Source organism: Oncorhynchus tshawytscha, linkage group LG05, assembly GCF_018296145.1.
Source record: "Oncorhynchus tshawytscha isolate Ot180627B linkage group LG05, Otsh_v2.0, whole genome shotgun sequence".
NCBI classification, from domain to species: Eukaryota; Metazoa; Chordata; class Actinopteri; order Salmoniformes; family Salmonidae; genus Oncorhynchus; species Oncorhynchus tshawytscha.
The window spans coordinates 17,136,290-17,155,279 of NC_056433.1; the positions used below are offsets into that span (position 1 = coordinate 17,136,290).

The 18,990-nt window shown below is 43.9% G+C and overlaps 1 protein-coding gene across 1 annotated transcript in view; it reads right to left on the reverse strand.

Moving 5' to 3' along the window:
- Positions 1-638: 638 nt before the first annotated feature.
- Positions 639-18,990, reverse strand: part of LOC112250036 (gamma-aminobutyric acid receptor subunit rho-1-like) — a 31,989-nt gene continuing 13,637 nt past the window's right edge. The window contains exons 4-10 of the mRNA XM_024419855.2: positions 8,211-8,278; positions 7,784-8,007; positions 2,978-3,060; positions 2,701-2,841; positions 2,163-2,315; positions 1,788-1,984; positions 639-1,655 (exon numbers count right to left, since the gene is read on the reverse strand). Coding sequence (XP_024275623.1) covers positions 1,362-1,655; positions 1,788-1,984; positions 2,163-2,315; positions 2,701-2,841; positions 2,978-3,060; positions 7,784-8,007; positions 8,211-8,278 — 1,160 coding nt within the window. The 3' untranslated portion in view covers positions 639-1,361. The remainder of the gene's footprint in view (positions 1,656-1,787; positions 1,985-2,162; positions 2,316-2,700; positions 2,842-2,977; positions 3,061-7,783; positions 8,008-8,210; positions 8,279-18,990) is intronic.

Here is an 18,990-nt window from a genome sequence, read left to right on the forward strand (position 1 = left end):
ATTGCAGGCAATCTCAACGCTGTGCGTTACAGGGAAGACATCCTCCTCCCTCATGTGGTATCCTTCCTGCAGGCTCCTCCTGACATGACCCTCCAGCATGACAATGCCACTAGCCATACTGCTCGTTCTGTGCGTGATTTCCTGCAAGACAGGAATGTCAGTGTTCTGCCATGGCCAGCGAAGAGCCCGGATCTCAATCCCATTGAGCACGTCTGGGATCTGTTGAATCGGAGGGTGAGGGCTAGGGCCATTCCCCCCAGAAATGTCCGGGAACTTGCAGGTGCCTTGGTGGAAGAGTGAGGTAACATCTCACAGTAAGAACTGACAAATCTGGTGCAGTCCATGTGGAGGAGATGCACTGCAGTACTTAATGCAGCTGGTGGCCACACCAGATACTGACCTACTTTTGATTTTGACCCCCCCTGTCACGCCCTGGCCATAGAGAGGTTTTTATTCTCTATTTTGGTTAGGCCAGGGTGTGACTAGGTGTGACTATTCTATGTTGTTTTTTCTATGTTTTTGTATTTCTGTTTTTGGTCGGGTATGGTTCTCAATCAGGGACAGCTGTCTGTCGTTGTCTCTGATTGAGAACCATACTTCGATACCTCTTGCCCACATGGGTTTTGTGGGTAGTTGCTTTCTGGTTTGCACCTGACGGAGCTGTTTCGGTTGTTCTTTTTGTTACTTTATATTTAGTGTTCAGTTCTATTTAATAAATGACAAACACGAACCACGCTGCGCTTCGGTCCTCACCTTCTTTCACCAACGGCCGTTACACCCCCTTTGTTCACGGACACATTATTTCATTTCTGTTAGTCACATGTCTGTGGAACTTGTTCAGTTTATGTCTCAGTTGTTGAATCTTATGTTCATAGAAATATTTACATATGTTTAGTTTGCTGAAAATAACAGTGAGAGGAAGTTTCATTTTTTGCTGAGTTTATATTGGCAATGACAACTCAACTAAATGACAGTTTTGCAATTCTCAATGTGGATAAAAACTCAATGAAGTTTTAAGCTACGGATACAAGCCAGCCCATTACTTATTAATCATTACATGAACTCATTACTTCCCCGGACATATAAAACACCCAACATATAGGTGTTCAAAATGACAATAACTGCTGTGTTTGAGTCTGTGTGCTGTGCATGACATGCCCTCTATATATCAGGTACAGAAATCCAGGTACCATGGTTTAGCATTTTGCATCATCACATCGTCAGAGTTGTGGTTCCTTTCCAGGTGCATACACCCTGGGTATTTTCGTAGAAAAATAATATAATTAATATAACTCATTAGAATGAATATAATTCATTCTAGTTCTGTGGGTATGTCTACCTCCATCCCATTCTGTGCAGTGTTAGAGGTAGCAGGACCAGTAGATGATGTTGAACAGAATATAGGACCCAGGGAAGATGACTCGGGAATACTTGTCTATGGCGTGGGTGTCGATCCACATGCTGCTGTAAGCGCTGGAGCCCACGTGTCCTGTGATCTGGTCGTTCTCCTCAAAGTCCAGATGGACCATCATCCTTTGCTGCATTGCAGCGCCGTTCTCCATCGACTCACCGCCATAGTTCCCAGTGTTGTTGACATCATCCTCGCTGTAGCTACCCATCATGCCTGGGTGGGTCATGCCACAGGTGCAGGGCAGCTGCAGACAGACACTGGATTAGATACTGAGCTACAGTACCCACATTTGAAATCGAAAACTCCTTCCCAGAGCATCTTTTACAGGCTGAGGAACAGACTATTTGGATCCATGGAATGTTATAATGGCACTTACCCTTTCTCGTAGCTTTCTTTCCTTCCGTTCTTGCACCGTAGACAGGTAGTTCACTGCAGCGTACTCTATCACCGATAAGAACACAAACACAAAACTGACCCAGAGGTAAATGTCCACAGCTTTGATGTAGGAAACCCTGGGCATGGAGGCGTTGACTCCAGTGATGATGGTGGACATGGTGAGCACCGTGGTGATACCTGGAGCACAGTACAACACACAACGTCTGATCAGAAAGGTTAAAACTTAGGGACACAGCAGGATATTCTACTGAAGGTAGAATATTAGAGGCTTTGTAATAATGAAACATGAGTACAGTCAAAAACAGAATTATAATAAGCTTCGAACAAGATCCTGAACTACTAAGGGCTAACTCACCCAGAGGAACCCTGGCCGGTACGGCCCGGCGGTCGATCCAAAAGGACACCCAGGACAACATGACCATCAGAGTGGCAGGGAAGTAGGTCTGCAGCAGGAAGAAGAAGATGTGGCGTCGCAGGGTGAAGTTGATGTACAGACGGTTGTACCAGCCTGGAGAGAAGAGGATCAGATTATTACATATGTTTAGTTATATCCACTACCATTCAAAAGTTTGGGTCACTTAGAAATGTCCATGTTTTTGAAAGAAAAGCAAATTTTTGTCCTTTAAAATAACATCAAATTGATCAGAAACACAGTGTAGACATTGTTAATGTTGTAAATGACTTTTGTAGCTGGAAACGGCTGATTGTTTATGGAATATCTACAGAGGCCCATTATCAGCAACCATCACTCCTGTGTTCCACTGGCACGTTGTGTTAGCTAATCCAAGTTTATAGTGTACATTGCACTGCCTGCATTACATTAGCATTACAGAAACACAACCTTGATAAATCACAGTGAACAGCATGTGTTGTGTCAGTCTTCAGTGCCGTACCTGTGCTGCTGTAGAATGATTTTTTGCTGGTGGTATGGAACTCCTGGATGAGGAACTGGGAGAGGGAGATCCTTTCGTCAGTACTCAGGGAATTGTTCCCTTTCTTCCAGTAGAGCATCAGGTCGTCATCCGTGTACGCATCTGATAAGAAAGAGACATGCTGTTCAGTGTTCACCACTTGAAACAAGTCTATGAATAGGTCAATTTAATTATGATTTGAATGTGACAGAAGAGAAAGAGTCAAAAGGGAAGTGACATCATTAGAGCAGAGACTCACAGCTCTCGATCTCCAGGGAGCAGGTCTGTGTGTCCAGAGGGAAGCGACTCAGGTCCATACTGCACATGGATGTCACCGTCACCCTGCATGAGAACAACAACACAGACAGTTGAGTATACCCAGATCTGTTTGTGCTTTTGCCAGCTCTATTGCAGTCATTGTCATTCATTGTCATGCCAAACATTGGCAAGGAGTTGACATTATAGCACAAACAGATTGGTACTCAGGCTAAGCTGAGTAGTCTATTGGTCAAGCAATACACAGAGCGAGTGGCGACCCGTCATTCAGGGCCCCATCTGTTTTGAGCCCCACCTGCATGTTATTTTCCCATTAATACGCAGTTTTAATATAAATGTTAATAAAGCCGCATATAAACATGGTCTCCTATTTGCATTCCTGAGTAAGGCACCTCCAAAATGCAGGTGTTTCAGCCTAGTTCAGTGCCTTCTGTGGTGGTGGGGCAGGCGCGTAAATACGGAGCGTAGGGGTTGGTTATGTTCTCTAGTTGCGCCATGATTGGCTCAGTGTTCTGTCACTCATTGGGACTCTACGTTGCCGCAAAATCTATGGGTAGAGCTTGAAAATTCAAGCCCCTTGGGTGCTGCCATAGATTTACATTAGAAGTGCCCATTCAAGGCTCAAGGTAATTGGGCAGAGATAAAATTACGTCAAATCAGGTTATATCTACCGTAGCTTTGATTGGACTGATCCTGTCAACATCATACTTTCAAAATCATGAATCATGTCGACAATCTACTGGCAAATCCTTTTCATTCCTTCTCATATGAACAGAAATTATGAAGAGAAATTATAGATAAAACGTATCAGTGCTCATTGGCCATTACACAACAAGTTTGAAATCACGAATTCAACAATGAGTGGTTTGGAAGGAATCAGTGGCTAACTGCAAGCGCTGCAAAGGAATCACTAGCCTGCTATTCAGTGGAGTGGGTGTTGGGTCTAAGTCTGGGTTAAGGTCTCTTTTCCAAGATTCAAATTATAAGCATTCAACACCATGGGCCATAAAAGGTTGAATACAATCCAGTGTAACTTCTGCCACATTCAAAACAACTGGAAACTCAGAACTGGTAAATCTCAGACTTCCGTGAGTTCAAGACAACTGGGAACTCTGGAAAAAGAACACTCTCCGACTGGGAAAATACATTTTGAACGGTCATCCAACTCAGAATTCCAAGTCCACTGTGTGATCATGCTCTCCGTAGCCGATGTGAGTAAGACCTTTAAACAGGTCAACATACACAAGGCTGCGGGGCCAGATGGATTACCAGGACGTGTGCTCCGGGCATGTGCTGACCAACTGGCAGGTGTCTTCACTGACATTTTCAACATGTCCCTGATTGAGTCTGTAATACCAACATGCCTCAAGCAGACCACCATAGTCCCTGTGCCCAAGAACACAAAGGCAACCTGCCTAAATGACTACAGACTCGTAGCACTCACATCCGTAGCCATGAAGTGCTTTGAAAGGCTGGTAATGGCTCACATCAACACCATTATCCCAGAAACCCTAGACCCACTCCAATTTGCATACCGCCCAAACATATCCACAGATGATGCAATCTCTATTGCGCTCCACACTGCCCTTTCCCATCCAACACCATCATTAAGTTTGCTGAAGACACAACAGTGGTAGGCCTGATCACCAACAACGACGAGACAGCCTATAGGGAGGAAGTCAGAGACCTGGCCGGGTGGTGCCAGAATAACAACCTATCCCTCAACGTAACCAAGACTAAGGAGATGATTCTGGACTACAGGAAAAGGAGCACCGAGCACGTCCCCATTCTCATCGACGGGGCTGTAGTGGAGTAGGTTGAGAGCTTCAAATTCCTTGGTGTCCACAACAACAAACTAGATTGGTCCAAACACACCAAGACAGTCATGAAGAGGGCACGACAAAGCCTATTCCCCCTCAGGAAACTAAAAAGATTTGGCATGGGTTCTGAGATCCTCAAAAGGTTCTACAGCTGCAACATCAAGAGCATCCTGACCGGTTGCATCACTGCCTGGTACGGCAATTGCTCGGCCTCCGACCGCAAGGCACTTCAGAGGGTACTGCGTATGGTCCAGTACATCACTGGGGCCAAGCTGCCTGCCATCCAGGACCTCTACACCAGGCGGTGTCAGAGGAAGGCCCTAAAAATTGTCAAAGACCCCAGCCACTCCAGTCATACACTGTTCTCTCTACTACCGCATGGCAAGCGGTACCGGAGTGCCAAGTCTAGGACAAAAAGGCTTCTCAACAGTTTTTACCCCCAAGCCATAAGACTCCTGAACAGGAAATCAAATGGCTACCCGGACTATTTGCATTGTGTGTCCCCAACCCCTCTTTTATGCTGCTGCTACTCTCTGTTAATCTTATATTCATAGTCACTTTAACTATACATCCATGTACATACTACCTAAATTGGCCCGACCAACCAGTGCTCCCGCACATTGGCTAACCGGGCTATCTGCATTGTGTCTCACCACCCGCCAACCCCTCTTTTTACGCTTCTGCTACTCTCTGTTCATCATGTATGTATAGTCACTTTAACGATACCTACATGTACATACTACCTCAATAAGCCTGACTAACAGGTGTCTGTATATAGCCTTGCTACTCTTTTTTCAAATGTCTTTTTACTGTTGTTTTATTTCTTTACCTACCTACCTACACACACACACACATACACACACTTTTTTCCCCGCACCATTGGTTAGAGCCTGTAAGTAAGCATTTCACTGTAAGGTCAACACCTGTTGTATTCGGCGCTCGTGACAAATAAACTTTGATTTGATCTGTCCTAACTTGCTCATAATGTCTTAATCAGAATTAAGGATGGCCTCTTATCCGCTCGTTGTCCCCTTATGCCATAGTTTGTACATCTCAATTGTCAGTAGAAACCACATTTGCTTAAGCAAGTCAGCCATATCAGCTATGTTTTTTAAAAAGGCAGTAAATGAATCAACTGTTTCGCTGCTTCAACATTTTTTGGGAGAGTTTGCCCCAGAAAGATTTACATGCTAAAATCACCACTGCACAGAGCAATGTAGTATAATACAATAATGGCATAGAGAAATCAGTTGGGGATGTGGGTGCATATGTGTTGTGTATATTATTAACTGGGTGGTTCGAGCCGTGAATGCTGATTGGCTGACAGCCGTGGTATATCAGACCGTATACCACGGGTATGACAAAACATTTATTTTTACTGCTGTAATTATTTTGGTAACCAGTTCATAATAGCAATAAGGCTCCTCAGGGGTTTGTGGTATATTGCCAATATACCACGGCTAAGGCTGTATCCAGGCACTCCACTGTATCCAGGCACTCCACTCCATTGTGTTGTGCATAAGAACAGCCCTTAGCCGTGGTATTTGGCCATATACCACACCCCCTTGGGCCTTATTGTTTCACTATATTTCAGACAGATACACACAGAGTCAGGGGGACGAGTAAATTCATGGATAAATAGATAAAAATAGCCAAGATAATCCAGCACAGTGTAGAAGAGACCCGTCGCTACACTGGATCCTCTGGGAGGAAGATCCACATACAGTAAACAGTTGGTTACTCTCCAAATCTGCTTCCTTCTGGAACATAAATCTCTGGTTCCAGCCCTCCAAGAGATTAACCCTACTGATGAGCCTGCATGGTCTCTATAGTAGAACACACACCACCCTGTCACTCCACAAGTCCAATACATCTGTAAGAACAGAGAAATTCTATAATACACCTCAAGGTTGGTATTTACAGATGGCCTATGTGTATACCAGGGCATAGTTCAAAGTCGCAAGACCAGAGTCTGTCTTGATGGCTATTTACACCATTATCTTAGCATGACCGCTGACACCACCAGTGATGGAAGTGTTCATGACGCTACTTACTATCAGTGCCCATAGGTGTCAATAAGACTGTATGCAGTGTGTTCTGATTGCCAGCAGAGGGAGCTACTTACACAGACATCTTGATACTGGCTCTTGCTGCCAGGCTCTCAAATGGACCAACTGTGGATTACAAATCTCTTGGCTCCAGCATTCTGATTACTCACCAAAATGACAAACTCAATCTCTGTCTGCAGATTTACTATACTTTACTGACAATTTCTTATCACATCCATCATGTTGTCATGAAATACAAACTGCACGTCTTGGTTAAGAGATATAAATAGGCACTTGGCCAGGACCCTGATCCATAACAGCATCACAGCATTTTTAAATTTGCAAATTGCTAATGGGTAAAAACAAAGCATGAAAGTGTTGAATTTAGCCTGCCCTCAGCTGGCAGCTCTGTGATTTGCGTAATGAAATCACTTTTGAGGATAAATTGTCAGTTGGCAAAGACTAGTGTTTATAAACAGCACAAGCTTCTCTTCAATTGATTCCATTCCAAAAAGTGATCAGACCTAGCTAGCTCATTTCACCCACCATTTGTAGGCTTTGTCTGGACTTATTTTACATAACAAGTTACTGTACCTACTAGAGTTCACAAGGGTATATTGTGTGCCACAAAACTATCTAAGCCTCCTGATGCCTAGCTTTGATGGTGGATGAAGTGAGTTCTCCCCTTACTATGTAAAGAGCTTTGAGTACCTCAGTAGGGGGAAAGGCTCTATATACTGTAAATCCAATCCATTATTGAAATTAACACAAATTTTCCAGTCTCAGGCAAGGTTACTCATCGTGCAAGTGTGGTTCACCAAACCCTTTCTATTATACCAGTATGCTTCAAACTGATTGCCAGTGTCAACCATGTAGCAAATAACAAAACCAATGTTCGACTCTGACCAGGTCAATTGGTACCTTAAGCTGTAGAGCACCTTGCCATCAGGGTAGACTCTCAGCATGACATTATCTGTGGTGGTGTCGTGTGTGAAAGACTTCTTAGAGTGGACAAAGAACAGGTCAGGCACCCAGATCTTCTTGACCAGGCGCCCGTCGAAGGTCATGCTCTTATTGGTGGTGCTGTGGAAAGAAAGGCGCTCATCTTTCCAGTAGTGCCTAATATACAGGGTCATGGTGAAGTCCTGAAACACAGAGCATGACAATGCTGCAATTTCAACAGAGCCATCACATATTAATAACCACAATGAATCGGATACACTATACACTATGTATTCTCCTATTCTTTCCAATTCATCAAATTAAAGTATGGTTGATCTATGCATCTATGAAGGACAGCTTTATTTTGGTTTACATCACAGCTTACAGAAAGTATAGAAACACTTACCATGTCAACTTCTGAAATTGTGTCCAGACTTTCTACCTGAACATCAACTCCAACTTGAACAGTGTGTCCTGCAAAGATACACAACTCAAATCCTAGCTTAATTAAAACAATAAACATAATGCATAAGTAAACAAAACCATTCAGATATGTTAATGGTAATGTAACTTGTTTCCATAAATAGCTTAAGTTGTTAATGGTTGGGGTAGATAAGTGTATAGTTCATTTGTTTATTTTAGTCAGTCAAGCACCCAAACTAACTGGCTAACATTGGCTAGCTTGTTAGCTACTTTACAGACACATAGAAGTTCAGAAAACAGGTCACTCTGACCATTTAACTTGCCCTAGCTGAGCTGGTAAGACTTTTCATGTTATTAAGAGGGTTAGTGATTGTAACTGTGTTACTGGCAACAATTGAATTACTTTTTTAAACAATGTTTACTGGCACGACATGTCGTTTGTAAATGTATCAATTATTCGTCACTCTGGCACTCTCAAACCAGAGTCTGGCACTCTCAAACCAGAGTCTGGCACTCTCAAACCAGAGTGTTCTGAACTCGGAGTAGATTGCCAGAGTGAATTTACGAACACACCCTATTAACAGACAATACACACTTATTCTCCCATGCCCTTATCACAGTCAACACACACATATTTGACATTTTATAGTAAAAATATAATGGAATATAACAGAATGAAATTGAAAGGATATTTCTTCCCAGACTGCAAAACGTGTGGAACCATGGTCGTTTAAAAAAGGTGATATTTTGGAACAGGCCCCTTGCGCACATTTTTTGATAGTTCAATTGGCATGAGTAGATTCTTTATTTTTATTTTTATTGTTTTACAAAATTCTTAGTAGATCTAATCTCTCAATGTTCATCTCAAAGTGCACCAGATTGATGCATTTAGCTGTTAAAATTCTAATGTTCCTTCTTCTGGGGGAGGATGCCCCCAAACCTCCCTACCAGGGTTCCCCTCTGGCTTTGGGCTAAGCCCCCAATGTCGTCAAATACTAGAAACGTCCCTGGGTAGGGATCACAAATCAACACAGAGAAAAACAGAAAAGTCAATAGCTTGCTAAGATTATCTCTCCATTGTTGTAACAATGTAATAAAAACTGTCTCAATTACGTAGCTGTATTTAGGGGACATTTTTATCTAGACAATTCTATTTAAAACAATGAGTTTTTGCTCCATTAGTCCCTTCATCCAGTGCCCTGCAAAAAAAACACAATTAGGCCACAGTGTTCCAAAAACCAACTCAGCCGTGCCAGACACAAACATATCTGGAGGCTCTCCAATATTTAGTGGTTGCATTTTATAATCCTTCCTGGGTTGAAATGTCATATTGCAGACAGCTGAAAGAGCTCATCTCCCTTAAAGGGATTTAAAAAGGAACCACTCATTTTGTTTGTGTATCCCATGAGGTAGCAATACAACATTTATTCATATCTCTTACATATACAGTACCAGTCATTCAAGGGTTTCTCTTTATTTTTACTATTTTCTACATTGTAGAATAATAGTGAAGACATCACAACTATGAAATAACATATGGAATCATGTAGTAACCAAAGAAGTGTTAAACAAATCAAAATATATTTAGATTTGAGATTCTTCAAAGTAGCCACCCGTTGCCTTGACGACAGCTTTGCACAATCTTGGCATTCTCTCAACCAGCTTCATGAGAGTTGCTTCTCCAACAGTCTGGAAGGAGATCCCACATACTGTATGCTGAGCACTTGTTGGCTGCTTTTCCTTCACACTGTGGTCCAACTCATCCCAAACCCCCTGAATTATGTTGACATCGAGTGATTGTGGACGCCAGGTAATCTGATGCAGCACTCCATAACTCTCCTTGGTCAAATAGCCCTTACACAGCCTGGAGGTGTGTTTTGGGTCACTGTAGTGTTGAAAAACAAATGATAGTCCCACTAATCGCAAACCAGATGGTATGGCGTATCGCTGCAGAATTCTGTGGTAGCCATGCTGGTTAAGTGTGCCTTGAATTCTAAATAAATCACACAGTGTCACCAGCAAAGCAACCCCACACCACCTCCTCCTTCATGCTTCACGGTGGGAACCACACATGCGGAGATCATCCGTTCACCTACTCTGCATCTTACAAAGACAAGGAGGTTGGAACCAAAAATCTCAAATTTGGACTGTAATCTGAGGTGCAGTTAAATCTAATGAATTTATCCTCGGCAGCAGAGGTAACTCTGCATCTTCCTTTCCTGTGGCGGTCCTCACAAGAGCCAGTTTCATTATAGCGCTTGATGTTTTTTGCGACTGCACTTGAAGAAACTTTAAAAGTTCTTTACATAGACTGTTTTTGACATAATAGGGACTTGGTCTTTTACCAAATAGGGCTATCTTCTGTATACCACCCCAACCTTGTCACAACACAACTGATTGTCTCAAACACATTAAGAAGGAAAGAAATTCCACAAATTAATTTGTCACAAGGCACACCTGTTAATTGAAATGCATTCCAGGTGACTACCTCATGAAGCTGGTTGAGAGAATGGCAAGAGTGTGCAAAGCTGTCATCAAGGCAAAGGGTGGCTAGTTTGAAGAATCTCAAATATATTTTTATTTGTTTATCACTTTTTTGGTTAATACATGATTCCATATGTGTTATTTCATAGTTTTTATGTCTTCACTATTATTCTACAATGTAGAAAATAGTAAAAATAAAGAGAAACCCTGGAATGAGTAGGTGTGTCCAAACTTTTGACTGGTACGTATAACCCAAATCAAATCCAACGTTTATTGGTTGCGTACACAGTTTGGCAGATGTTATTGTGGTGCAGCAAAATGCTTATGTTGCTTGCTCCTAACAATGCACTCAAATGCCAAACAGCTAAAATGTAAATATATATATTATTTTAAAGACATCAAGAACGGCAAGAAGAATCCAATTAACAACTCAAACAGCAGCGTAGCAGAATCAAAATGCAATCTATACAAATTTACACAAGCTAAACTAACAATGACATGTACAGTTGAAGTTGGAAGTTTACATACACTTAGGTTGGAGTCATTAAAACTCATTTTTCAAACACTCCACAAATTTCTTGTTAACAAACTATAGTTTTGGCAAGTCCTTTAGGACATCTACTTTGTGCATGACACAAGTAATTTTTCCAACAATTATTTACAGACAGATTATTTCAATTATAATTGAAACTGTATCACAATTCCAGTGGGTCAGAAGTTAACATACACTACGTTGACTGTGCCTTTAAACAGCTTGGAAAATTCCAGAAAAAAATGTCATGGCTTTAGAAGCTTCTGATAGGCTAATTGACATCATTTGAGTAAATCGGAGGTGTACGTATGGATGTATTTCAAGGCCTACCTTAAAACTCAGTGCCTCTTTGCTTGACATCATGGGAAAACCAAAAGAAATCAGCCAAGACCTCAGAAAAAAAACTGTAGACCTCCACAAGTCTGGTTCATCCTTGGAAGCAATTTCCAAATGCCTGAAGGTACCACGTTCATCTGTACAAACAATAGTATGCAAGTATAAACACCATTGGACCACGTAGCCGTCATACCTCTCAGGAAGGAGACGCGTTCTGTCTCCTAGAGATGAACATACTTTGGTGCGAAATGTTGTGGGGGTGCTTTGCTGCAGGAGGGACTGGTGCACTTCACAAAATAGATGGCATCATGAGGGAGGAAAATTATGTGGATATATTGAAGCAACATCTCAGGACATCAGTCAGGAAGTTAAAGCTTTGTCGCAAATGGGTCTTCCAAATGGACAATGACCCCAAGCATACTTCCGAAGTTGTGGCAAAATGGCTTAAGGACAACAAAGTCAAGGTATTGGAGTGGCCATCATAAAGCCCTGACCACAACCCTATAGAAAATTTGTGTGCTGAACTGAAAAAGTGTGTGTGAGCATGGAGGCCTACAAACCTGACTCAGTTACAGCAGCTCTGTCAGGAGGAATGGGCCAAAATGGGAAGCTTGTGGAAGGCTACCCGTAACGTTTGACCCAAGTTGTTACGGCTCTCGTTGGTGGTAGGAAGAGTAGACCAAAGTGCAGCGTGGAAAGTGTTCATGATTCTTTTATTTTAAAAAACCACTCAAACAAAATAACAAAAGCAAAAACGAAAGCGCACAGTTCTGTCAGGCTAAGACACTAAACAGAAAACAAGATTCCAGGTCAGGTCAGGGCGTGACTCAAGTTAAACTATTTAAAGGCAATGCTACCAAATACTAATTGAGTGTATGTAAACGTCTGACTGTCACGCCAAGACCTTAGAGAGCAGAGTGTTGTGGTTTGGGTGGGCATTCTATGTTTTGTTTTCTATTTTGTAAATGATATGGCTTTGGGGGTGACCAATGAGATATACCTGCTGGAGTGCGTGCTAGGGTGGGTGCTGCTATCCAGTGAGCTGAGGATGGTCAGTTTTGGCGACGAGGAAGTATGTTTGGGGGCACAAAACGCATGTGGTAGTGAAGGATGCTATTTTGTAAATGATATCGCCGAAGCGAAATAGGAAGCAGTTTTACGATTCTAGATTTCATTTTGGATTGGAGATGTTTAATGTGAGTCTGGAAGGAGGGTCTAACCAGACACCTAGGTATTTGTAGTTGTCCACATATTCTAAGTCAGAACCGTCCAGAGTAGTGATGCAGGACGGGCGGGCAGATGCGGGCAGCGATCGATTGAAGAGCATGCATTTAGTTTTACTTGCATTTAAGAGCAGTTGGAGGCCACGGAAGGAGAGTTGTATGGCATTGAAGCTCATCTGGAATTTAGTTAACACAGTTTCCAACGAAGGGCCAGAAGTATACAGAATGGTGTCATCTGCGTAGAAATGGATCAAATAATCACCAGCAGCAAGAGTGACATCATTGATGTACACAGAGAAGAGAGTTGGCCCGAGAATTGAACACCGTGGCAACCCCATATAGACTGCCAGAGGTCCGGACAACAGGCCCTCCGATTTGACATACTGAACTCTATCAGAAAAGTAGTTGGTGAACCAGGCGAGGCAATCATTTGAGAAACCAAGGCTGTTGAGTCTGCCAGTAAGAATGTTGTGATTGACAGAGTCGAAAGCCATAGCCAGGTCGATGAATACGGCTGCACAGTAATGTCTCTTATCGATGGCGGTTATGATATCGTTTAGTACCTTGAGCGTGGCTGAGGTGCACCCATGACCAGCTCTGAAACCAGATTGCATAGCGGAGAAGGTACGGTAGGATTCGAAATGGTCGGTAATCTGTTTGTTAACTTGGCTTTCGAAGACCTTAGAAAGGCAGGGTAGAATAGATATAGGTCTGTAGCAGTTTGGGTCTAGACTGTCTCCCCCTTTGAAGAGGGGGATGGCCGCTGCAGCTTTCCAATCTATGGGAATCTCAGACGATACGAAAGAGAGGTTGAACAGGTTAGTAATAGGGGTTGCAACAATTTCAGCAGATCATTTTAGAAAGAGAGCATCCAGATTGTGTGTACATGTGTATGTGCATGTGTGATAGCTTGTGTGAGTGAGTGTGCATCACATGGTAGACAGCTAGTCTTGAGTGTTCAACAGTCTGATGGGCTGGTAATAGAAGCTGTTTTTTAGTCTCTCGGTCTTGGCTTTGATGCACCTGTACTGTCCTTCTGTCGGACAGTAGCCGAGTAAATGGTCTGTGGCTCGGGTGACTGAGTTATATGATGATCTTCTTGGCCTTCCTTTGAAACCCAGTGCTGTAGATGTCCTGAAAGGCCGGCAGTGTGCCCCCAGTGATGCGTTGGGCAGACCGCACCACCCCTTGGAGAGCCCTAGCGGTTTTGGACCTTCTTCACCACACTCTGTCGATTTATTCAGAGCCTGCTCTCTCTGCTGTCTCCTGTAGTCCACGATCAGCTTCTTCGTTTTTTGTTGACGTTAAGGTAGAGGTTATTTTCCTTCCACCACTCCACCAGTGTCACGGTCGTCCTCCTCTTCATCTGAAGAGGAGAGGCGAGAAGGATCGGAGGACCAAAATGCGGAGTGATACGTGTTCATCATGAATTTTAATAAAGAAAACACTGAACACTATACAAAAACAGTAAACAAAATAACAACCGTGAAGCTAATGCGAGCTGCGCTGAAACAAGCCATCAACATAGACAATCACCCACAAACAAACAGTGCAACCCAGGCTACCTAAGTATGATTCTCAATCAGAGACAACTAATGACACCTGCCTCTGATTGAGAACCATACTAGGCCGAAACATAGAAATCCCCAAATCATAGAAAATCAAACATAGACTGCCCACCCAACTCACGCCCTGACCATACTAACTAAATACAAAACAAAGGAAATAAAGGTCAGAACGTGACAGTACCCCCAAAGGTGCGGACTCCGGCCGCAAAACCTTGACCTATAGGGGAGGGTCTTGGTGGGCGTCTGTCCGCAGCGGCGGCTCTGGCGTGGGACGCGGACCCCACTTCACCATTGTCTTAGTCCGCCTTATTGTCCGCCTCCGTGGCTTTCTCACCATGGCCACCCTTCTCAATGACCCCACTGGACAGAGGGGCAGCTCGGGACAGAGGTGGGGCAGCTGCTCGGGACAGAGGTGGGGCAGCTGCTCGGGACAGAGGTGGGGCAGCTGCTCGGGACAGAGGTGGGGCAGCTGCTCGGGACAGAGGTGGGGCAGCTGCTCTGGGCAGAGGGGCAGCTCTGGGCAGAGGGGCTCCGGCAGCTGCGCCGGACAGGCGGGAGGCTCCGGCAGCGGCACCGGACAGGCGGGAGGCTCCGGCAGCGGCGCCGGACAGGCGGGAGGCTCCGGCGGCAGCGCCAGACAGGCGGGACCACCTGCAGGGAGGAGACAGAGAGACAGCCTGGTGCGTGGGGCTGCCACAGGAACCACCAGGCTGGGGAGACCTTCAGGAGGCTTGGTGTTAGGAGGAGCCACCTGAAGGACCGGGCTGTGGGGGAGCACTGAAGCTCTGGTGCGCAACCTTGGCACCACTTCCCCAGGCTGGACAACTACTCTAGCCCGGACCCTCCAGAGTGCAGGCACAGGTTGAACCGGGCTGTGGGTAAGCACGGGAGATCTAGTGCTTACTACACGCACCTCTCCCTTAAGCTCCATTCCCACATTTGCCCGGCACGAGCGGAGCGCAGGCAGAGGACGCACTGCACCCTCCCAGCGCCCCGGAGACACAGCACGCAGAGCCGGCGCAGGATACCCTGGACCAAAACTGAGTACCGGCGACCAGACCCGCTGAGCAGGCACCATACGCCCTGGCTCGATGCCCACACTCGCATGGCACTTTCGGGGGGCTGCCCTATAGCGCACCGGGCTATGGGCACGTACTGGCGACACCGTGCGCTTAACCGCATAACACGGTGCCTGACCAGTAATGCGCTGCTTATAATAAGCACAAGGAGTGAGCTCAGGTCTGTTACCTGGCTTAGTACCACACCTCGTCTGCCCCCCCCAAACATTTTTTTGGGGCTGCCTCTCGTACCTGTCGCACTGCCGTGCTGCCTCCTCATATCGCCGCCGCTCAGCTTTCGCTGCCTCCAGCTCTGCATTCGGGCGGCGATATTCCCCAGCCTGTGCCCAGGGTCCCTCTCCGTTCAGTATCTCCTCCCATGTCCAGGAGTCCTGTGATGCTGGCCGCTGTTGTTGCTGCTGCTGCTGCTGTCGTCGCTGTCTTTTACCACGCCGCTTGGTCCTTGGTTGGTGGGTGATTCTGTCTCTTCATCTGAAGAGGAGAGGCGAGAAGGATCGGAGGACCAAAATGCGGCGTGATACGTGTTCATCATGAATTTTAATAAAGAAAACACTGAACACTATACAAAAACAGTAAACAAAATAACAACCGTGAAGCTAATGCGAGCTGCGCTGAAACAAGCCATCAACATAGACAATCACCCACAAACAAACAGTGCAACCCAGGCTACCTAAGTATGATTCTCAATCAGAGACAACTAATGACACCTGCCTCTGATTGAGAACCATACTAGGCCGAAACATAGAAATCCCCAAATCATAGAAAATCAAACATAGACTGCCCACCCAACTCACGCCCTGACCATACTAACTAAATACAAAACAAAGGAAATAAAGGTCAGAACGTGACAACCAGGGCTCTCACCTCCTCCTTGTAGACTGTCTCGTCATTGTTGTTAATCAGGCCTACCACTGTTGTGTCATCAGCAAACTTGATGATTGAGTTGGAGACCTGCGTGGCCATACATGTAGGAGGGGGCTGAGCATGCACTCCTGTGGGGCCCCCGTGTTGAGGATCAGCGCGGTTGAGGTTTTGTTGCCTACATTCACCACTCGCTTGTCAGGAAGTCCAGGACCCAGTTGCACAGGGAGGGGTTCAGACCCAGGGATCTGAGCTTAGTGATGAGCTTGGAGGGCACTATGGTATTGAAGGCTGAGCTGTAGTCGATAAACAGCATTCTTACATAGGTATTTCTCTTGTCCGGGTGGGATAGGGCAGTGTGTGATGTGATTGTGTCGTCTGTTGGAGTGGTGTGAGAATCGAAGTTGGTCTGTGGTGTTGGGTAAGGTGGAGGTAATATGGTCTTTAACTAGCCTCTCAAAGCACTTCATGATGACAGAAGTGAGTGCTATGATAGTAATTTAATTCAGTTACATTCGATAAAGGAACGATGGTGGATATCTTGAAGTAAGTGGGGACAACAGACTACAATATATGGAGCGATTGAATATGCCCATAAACACTTTAGCCAGCTGGACTGCACATTCTCTGTGGACGTGACATGGGATGCCGTCTGGGCCGGCAGCCTTGTGAGGCTTAACACGCTTTAATTACTTACTCACGTCGGCCATGGAGAATGGCTCGATGTTGTTTTCCTCGAATCCCTTTATAATCTGTGATTGTCTGGAGTCCTTGCCACATACGTCTCCTGTCTGAACCATTGAACTGAGACTCCACTTTGTCCCTGTACTGTTGTTTTGCCTCTTTGATTGCCTTACAGAAGTTATAGCTGGTCTGTTTGTACACATCCGTTTTTACACATCCAAATCACCACATTTAACCAGTCACCTTGCCATGGTTAAATGTGGTGATTTGCGCTTTCAGTTTTGCATGAATGCTGCCATCTATCCACGTTTTTTGTAAAACAATCAAATAAATATAACTCTGCTTTAAGGGCCTACATACAATAAAACTACAAATGTGGATGAGCCATTGTCTCTTAGTACAAAATGATGTGGCAATGTTATTGCATGCTCGGATGCAGATTCACACATTTTGATATATCAGATATATTGCATTTATATTGTTAATACATGGCTGAGTCAATATTCTGTAAAATACTTCATATCACAAGGAGCAATAGCACATCAACTATTCACTGGCTTTAAACGCCACAGAGGAATACACTACATGTGTAATGTCCAGAGTTGGGGTGTAACTGATTACATGTCAAAGATACAACAAATCAGTGACATGTAATCTGCTTACAAAAAACTGTAACTGTAATTAGTTACATTACCAGCTAAAATATTGTAAATCAGATTACAGAAACTTTTGAAAAACTATATGATTACTTCTTGAATTACTTTAAGATTCTGAAAGGATGTTTGTGGAAAAAAATACATTATGACACCTTTTAGTTAAAAAATGCTGCAAGTTTAAGTTTATTCCACCTGAGCGAGTCTGACCACAAGTCAGAGACCACAAGTCAGAGACCACTATGATGACACACTAAATGCGTTTGCTGGGTCATTTTTGTCTTCTTCTGGTGCCTTTTAAGAGGAAAGTAATCTAAAAGTAACTGAAATTAATCAGATTACATTACTGAGTTTGGGTAATCCAAAAGTTCAATTACAATTTTGTAACTGTAATGGATAACATTTAGAAAGTAACCTTCCCAACCCTGGTAATGTTTACGTCTGTTACGATTCGTTGTCTGTATAGATTATTCTAGAATCTTAATTATTTTGGAACTTAAATTGCAGCCCAATATATCCCCTTTTATCCCCTTTTGGGATGGAAACATCCATATGTGGGCAATTCCATGGTAACGGAATAACGCTGAGACTCTGGTTTTTCATCTTAAAATGTATGCAAAACAAAATCCATCGATTTCAAAGTTTAACAAACCATACAACTCTATGCACAAGGACTACTTTTAACAATAAACTTTTTTTTTTATACCCAAATTACAAAATGACATATTGGTTTCCTTACCATGTAAGCAGTTTATGGACATGGTATGACAGCATCCCATGCTTTGGTTTTGTTTACCTGGCCACTGTTTCAAATGCTAACTAAGTCAATGGTATCTTTAGCATTTTCACACTTCATATCCAAATCCTCTATAAGCAACATCATTGAGTTAACAATACTTTTTTAGCTACTTCAGGATGATTTGGACGAAAATGTTAATATAGGTACCATTGACTAGCATTGTATTTGTGCCACAAATGCAAAAAGGTTTGCATTTGAAACAGTGGACAACAAAACCAACGCATGGATTACAGTCATACCTTGTCCATAGACTTGCCTGGCTACCCATACTCCTTGTTCTGGCCAAATACTATGCCACGCTCAGAGATGTTCATTTATTCAAATCAAATCAAATTTATTTATATAGCCCTTTGTACATCAGCTGATATCTCAAAGTGCTGTACAGAAACCCAGCCTAAAACCCCAAACAGCAAGCAATGCAGGTGTAGAAGCACGGTGGCTAGGAAAAACTCTGCCCTGCTAACTTTATTCTCCGTAATGAGTCTGGATCTGGGTACCTCCTCGACTCTTCACTGAATGTGAACACATTCCTTATGATTGGTCG